Below are 6,000 nucleotides of genomic sequence, written 5' to 3'. Positions count from 1 at the left end.
TTATATACATTAGAATAACCTATCTCCTTGTTGCTACTCTAACTCATTCATTCACTTGCCTTGTAAATGAGTCAGGAGCAAGGAGATAGCGCTTTGTCCTGGTTTCAAAATTGTAACCGTATTAATCTAGCTCATTCCTCAGGCATTTTCTGAATAAAACAATCATATAAACCTCCAGTCTGTGGCCACTTCAAGGACACAATCCTCCGCCTTCAGCAAGGAGTGCGAAGTAGGGACAGGAGCCACATGTGGCCCCAGAAAGCCACTGCCCCCTCCACACCAGCTAACGTCTGCTCGGTGCCCTCCCAGCCAGGACCCTTCTAACTTGCCCTTTTACCTTTAGCACACTCTGTTTCGACACGAGATTTAATATGCCTAGGAATTACTATACAAAATGTAGTTTCAAACATTCCAAAGACAAAGTACTCCAGGGCCACTGATTATCAAGAATTTTTACTTGTTTGACTCTTGGGGCTTCAACTCTTAGGGGGACGATTTCCTGCTGGCATCCCCTCACCCCACCCCCCACACCAAGGAAATACCAGATTTGAAGACACCATGGCACTGGGGCTCACAAGGTTTAACTCAAGCAAAAAAACAAAAAACAAAAACAAACAAAAAAACAACAAAAACCCACTAATAACAGAGCTTATTCTGCACAATTAGTAAAGAAAGACACCAAACAATTTAAACATAATTTATGTACATTTATGGCTTTATACAATAATAGCAAAGATTGTTCTTGTGTCTGTAAGTACATCAGCATCATCAGGCACTTCTCAGAGAGTCTCGGAACAGGAACATGGAATCCGCACTGTTACTGAACTCGAGTAGTGAAATGCGGGAGGGCGTGGCCACATCCTGATGGACTCCTCTGGCCACCTGGCCACCATGCCAGGCTGTGCGCACCGCCCTAGAGGAGGAGGCCAAGAGTAATGCAAGGCTGTTTTGTTTGCATAAACCACATAGCATTTTTTAATGAATGATTACTCCCAAACCAAAACCACAAGAGAAACTTCTCATTTAGAAGTCAGTTATAAATTAAGCACTCTTAAGAGCTGAATGTGAGAATTTCAAGTAAGTCTGGGGGAGGGAGAGGGGTGTTGGTGACATATACCCAGCAGTTGTTGAACAAGTCCAAATTGTATAACTTTTGGAAACTTTTTTTTCTTTCCCATTTTAAGTGTCCTTCTCCTCTTCTTGGTACGTTCCATTGATTTACTGCCCACTGGGATACAACATTTGCTAATTAATTTAGACTGTCAGTTTGTTGAAGCAGAATTTTGCAAGTAATGCATCTATTACCTAAATATATTCCATACGTCTATATTACGGAAACAATACTTTATATTTAAAATATTAGAATAGCTCTATAATACAATATGCTTTTAATAACAGTACAAACCAGAGGAAATAAATCAAACAAGGCTGCATAGGTGATATCATTTGCACATTTCACAAAGCAATCATGTACAATAACTGATATACTAATTACTCCAGAAAGTCAGTATTCGTACAGAAAAAGAATTACCAGAGGTCACATGATGTATGTTTTCAAAATAGACAAGGTGCCTTTCACTGGACTTCACTGTACCCCAGAGAGATACCCAAGACTTATGTCAGAATCGACACAAAGAAAGAATTGGAAGGAAGGAAAAAAAGATATTTACATAGACTCAGGAGGAAGAAACATCTTTTTAAAAGCTACTCTAGGATGTAAGATTTTAAGAGTGATTTCAGCTGTAGTTGCCTCTTTAATGAACAAATGGGGGATTCTAAGGCTCGTTGTATGAGGGCACAAGAGGAGGAGAGAAGGTGGACACAGAAACAGGATTGGGAACCCAAGGACTCTGGCACCAACGAGTTCTATCACATATGCAGAAGGCACTGCTTAGAGGAACGATGGTTTCCAAAACCAGACATATTTTGGAGTGGCCAACGGTGAAGATGGCTGGAGAGGAGGTTATTCAATGAATTTTCAAAATAGCAGAAGTCACAGTGGGAAGCTTACAATAGAGCTGGCCTCGTATAGGAAATCTTTCAGGAACAATTGTGTTCTTGTTAAACATGTAGGAAAAACCAAGCCAACAGATCCGAAATTCACATGCAAGACAAAGCAAGTGAGATCCAGGCGAAGTACACAGAAAGAGATCAGAGCCTTCTCAAAAATGCAAGAGGAACACTTTTGTACACCTGCTCCTTTTATTGTGCTGATTAAGGGCATTCCACATGACTTGAAAATACTGATGAGATGCAAAGCCAATTATCCTGGTCTGTCAGTTATAGGTAAACTGCAAAATATTAAAACATAATGACAAAAAATTATAGCTGAGGTTGCTAAAGGCTAAAGAAATTCCCCAATTTCTAACTTACACTAAGAGCTTTGCAAATAAATTCAAGAACAACTTACAGCTGGTTTGTCGGGTTTTCCAATTAACTGCCCCAATTTTTTTTAACAAGCTCTAGTCCCTTTGGTAGCCATCTGCACTCAGGGACACTGATGTGTTCTGCACATCAGTAAAGTCCTATTTTAAATTTTCCTCCTTCTACCTAAATTTCCACAGTGCGCTACGCTACGTAATCTGCAGGACAGAAGGGAGGGAAGGATAAAAGTGTGTGAGTTTTAACATAATCCTTAAGAGGCAGAGCTACAAAACCAACCTCCACCTACACCAAAATAAAAGCACAGAAGGATGAGGGGAAACATTTGCTGAAGCTCAGTGCAGAAAGGTTAGGTTGACCCCAACTCCCGGTTCTGAGAGAGGAGTATGAGCACGGTTTTAGACGCAAGACTCCCTTTCTGAGCCACAGACATCATACGAGGCCCCTCGGGAGCAACTGAAGGAATACATCTATCAGAGTTCACGGGAAAACAGGAGCAGATGGGAGTTTTTTCAAATACATACATTTAAAAAAAGTATTAAGTTCTCCTAGACATGAAACGCAAAATGTCTGTAACTATACATCACTCTCCTGCCAAAACAGAGCCCGAAACGTTGAGTATGCAAGTACTAATTACAATGATTTTAAGATTAGTCAGAAACACCGTGTAGCATCCCAAAGTGTACAAACCAGTTAAACATGTATAAAATTAGTACTAATCCAGTTAGAAATACAAAATGAAAATTATGGATGCTGCCTCAAATATCTGGGATTCCACAAATTTACAAGCAGACTATGTAACAAAGTAGACTCTAGTTTTAAGAAAACATTACAGTTTGATATCTATTCCAAAATGATCTCAAGTCCCAACGATAACATAAAAAATCATTTATCTGGAAATTAGAACCATTTAAATGTTTGTACAAATTTGCAAATAACAAAATAACAAACAAAAAAAAATAGAAAAGACCTGTACAAGGCTGGCATTTAATCTACCCCCCCCAAAAACGTGTTTGACAAGTCCATGAATTCAGCAGACTGATAACAGGCTATCGGTTCTCATGTGAATTGTGTGGCTGTGTGAACAGGCCCAAAGCTATTCCACGGAGGCCCAGGATGGAGAGCTTGGTTCTCTGTGGTTCATCTGTTCAGCGGAACACAGGTAGTACAAATGAAAGTCTAACTTATCAAAGACATGAGACCATCACAGTATTACAAAAAGAGTATAAACTTTCCTTGGACCAAATGGATATATTAAAAAACAAAAACAAAAACAAAACAAACAAACAAAAACACACAAATACAATTCTGTAGCTACTGCTTATGTACAAAACTTGAAAGCACACCAGGATTCAAACGTCTTTTCTGCAGTTATATGGTGTAGTGAGTTTGGCACTTCATTGTAATGAAATTTCCAATGGCACAGTCCTTATCTACAGCAGCACAGAACCTGCAAACATCGGGCAGACATCCTGTACAGGAAAAGTGTCTTCGCTGCCAAGTCTGACGAAAGGAAAAAAGAAACTTTTTTTTTTTTTTTTAAATCAAGAAATGAAAAGGAGGGGTGAAGGACATCTTTGGACTGCTTCTCTCAGTTCCTGCTGTCAGACACTCTGAAGTACTTTTAAGTGTAGCCTAGAAAAAACACACAATGAAAATACAGCCAAATTAAAATCAATTCAATTTAACATATTAGAGTGACAGACATGCTTGGGGGTGAAGCTAGAGCTTTCTCAACAGCTCCAACATCATTTGGGGGGGCATTCAACTTAAGAAAAAACTGCAGTAGTTGATTTGCATCAAACATATTCACTTATGGAAGAGCTACTAAAAAGATGCAGCCATCTAACTGTCAGAAGAAAATCTTTAAAGCAGTCAAGGGAAGCTTCCTTATGCTTTAAAAAAAAAAATAAAAATTTTGAGCTGTAAAAAGGGCAAAGAGCGCAGGCTAAAAGATGCCTCTCTGCAAGGAATAGCCAGCTGACATCAGAGGAGGCCCAACTGTGGAAGATACATGGCAAGTTACTGTGTTCCTCTCTTTCAAGCTCTGGCTTCAGAAGGTCTTTTGATAGTAGGGTGATCTTACCTGTTCATAACTCACTCTTAGCCTGACACCCAGCTATGTGTCGTCGTCTTGACGCTGTGTGGGAAGCTTTGGTTGGGCAACACATTGTCAAAGTTAAAATCCAAAGTATCTCCATCCATGAGGTCGTTCCGAATGATGGACTCCATGTCACAGTCCAGGCGCTCAATAAACATGCCGTCCAAGTCACTGGGGAGCTTCTCCTGGTGGAGAATGCCCATCCTGCCATAGCCATTGCAGCTGCTCATAGAGGAGTAGGCCCCCAGGGTGTTCATCTGCATGGGGTGGGACAGAGGCACTGGTAAAGCTGTCTTCACTGGGGCCAAACGGTTCATACCCGAGGTGTGGGGCATGGTGTTGACCGCGTGGGGCAAGGCACGCCCATTAACTGCAGATGTTGGCTGGCTATGTCCAGGGTGAGTGTGGGAGCTGGGGTTCATCATTTTGTTGTGAGAGGCCTGGCTGCCATAGGTTGACATGACCGAATTAGGGCCCATCAACACATTCTGACCAAGGACCCGGCTGTTGGGTTGGGCGACCCCAGGATCAACTGCTGTCATAATGTCATTATGAGGAGGAGAGTCAGAAGTAAGCAACTCCTTCAAGAGTCCCGGCGCACAGTTATACTGATTCATACCTCCATAGCTCGATTTGTTGTCCTGAAGTGTTTGCATAGGCATTTGGGGCAAAGGGCTCATGCTGGACTGGCCGTATGTGTATTTTTGGTAGTTTGGGCTGGGTGAATTCAGACTGGTGTTTGGCGGTGCGAATGAGTAGCATGGTGTCTGCTGCATCATGGTGCCAGGTGAAGACTGGGTGGAAACAGTTAATGGCGTTGGTGATGAGAGAAGGTTGAGATTATCCAAAAGATTTTCCATATTTTCAGGATTGCTTATCTCAGACAGACTTGGTAGAGTAGACGCCATCTTTGCAGCAGATGGCGGGTACACCATAGAATGCACATCCCCATCTCCAAGATCATCCTGTTCGGTCATAATGGGAGAAAGTCTCCCACTAATAGTACTAGCATTTGAGCTAGTTCGAGGGCGAAATGTACTCCAGTTATCAAAGTCATCGTTGCTGTGAGAGCCGGGGCTCGCGGGCCACTTAGAAAACTGAGATCCTGGGCTGTCCCCAGCACCCTCCTGGCCAGACTGGAGGGATGCTTTCTTCTTAGCAGCCCGCCCCCGGCTCTTAGCAAATTTACTGTTGTTGTCCATGGAAGCAGCTCTTCTCCGGGGGGATTTTCCACTCTTGCCTCCCTCTGGATTGAGCATCCACCAAGAACTTTTTCCAGTTCCTTCATTCTGCACACGAATGAACTTGCTGTGTAGGGACAGATTATGGCGAATTGAATTCTGTAAAGCAAAACATTACATTAGAAACACAATACTTCTCCAGTTGGAATACCTACTATTCAGTATAGGTAGACAAGTAAAAAAAAATTTTAAGTGTGTGGTACAGATTTCAATCCATACAATCATATGGGTTCTGAACTTCACTATGAAAGAGCTCAAACCAGTACAAGAGAAACA

At 41.8% G+C, this 6,000-nt stretch overlaps 1 protein-coding gene across 1 annotated transcript in view; it reads right to left on the bottom strand.

Annotated features, from left to right (window-relative positions):
• Positions 1 to 682: 682 nt before the first annotated feature.
• FOXO1 (forkhead box O1) overlaps positions 683 to 6,000 on the bottom strand; it is a 96,638-nt gene continuing 91,320 nt past the window's right edge. Inside the window, exons 2-3 of the mRNA XM_059143837.1 lie at positions 4,469 to 5,823; positions 683 to 4,017 (exon numbers count right to left, since the gene is read on the bottom strand). Of these exons, the coding sequence (XP_058999820.1) occupies positions 4,486 to 5,823 (1,338 nt within the window). The 3' untranslated portion in view covers positions 683 to 4,017; positions 4,469 to 4,485. The remainder of the gene's footprint in view (positions 4,018 to 4,468; positions 5,824 to 6,000) is intronic.

Source organism: Mustela lutreola, chromosome 13 (genome assembly GCF_030435805.1).
Source record: "Mustela lutreola isolate mMusLut2 chromosome 13, mMusLut2.pri, whole genome shotgun sequence".
In the NCBI taxonomy this organism is placed as follows: Eukaryota; Metazoa; Chordata; class Mammalia; order Carnivora; family Mustelidae; genus Mustela; species Mustela lutreola.
Note: the sequence above shows the minus strand (reverse complement) of the source record. Positions and strands in the feature narration are given on the sequence as shown.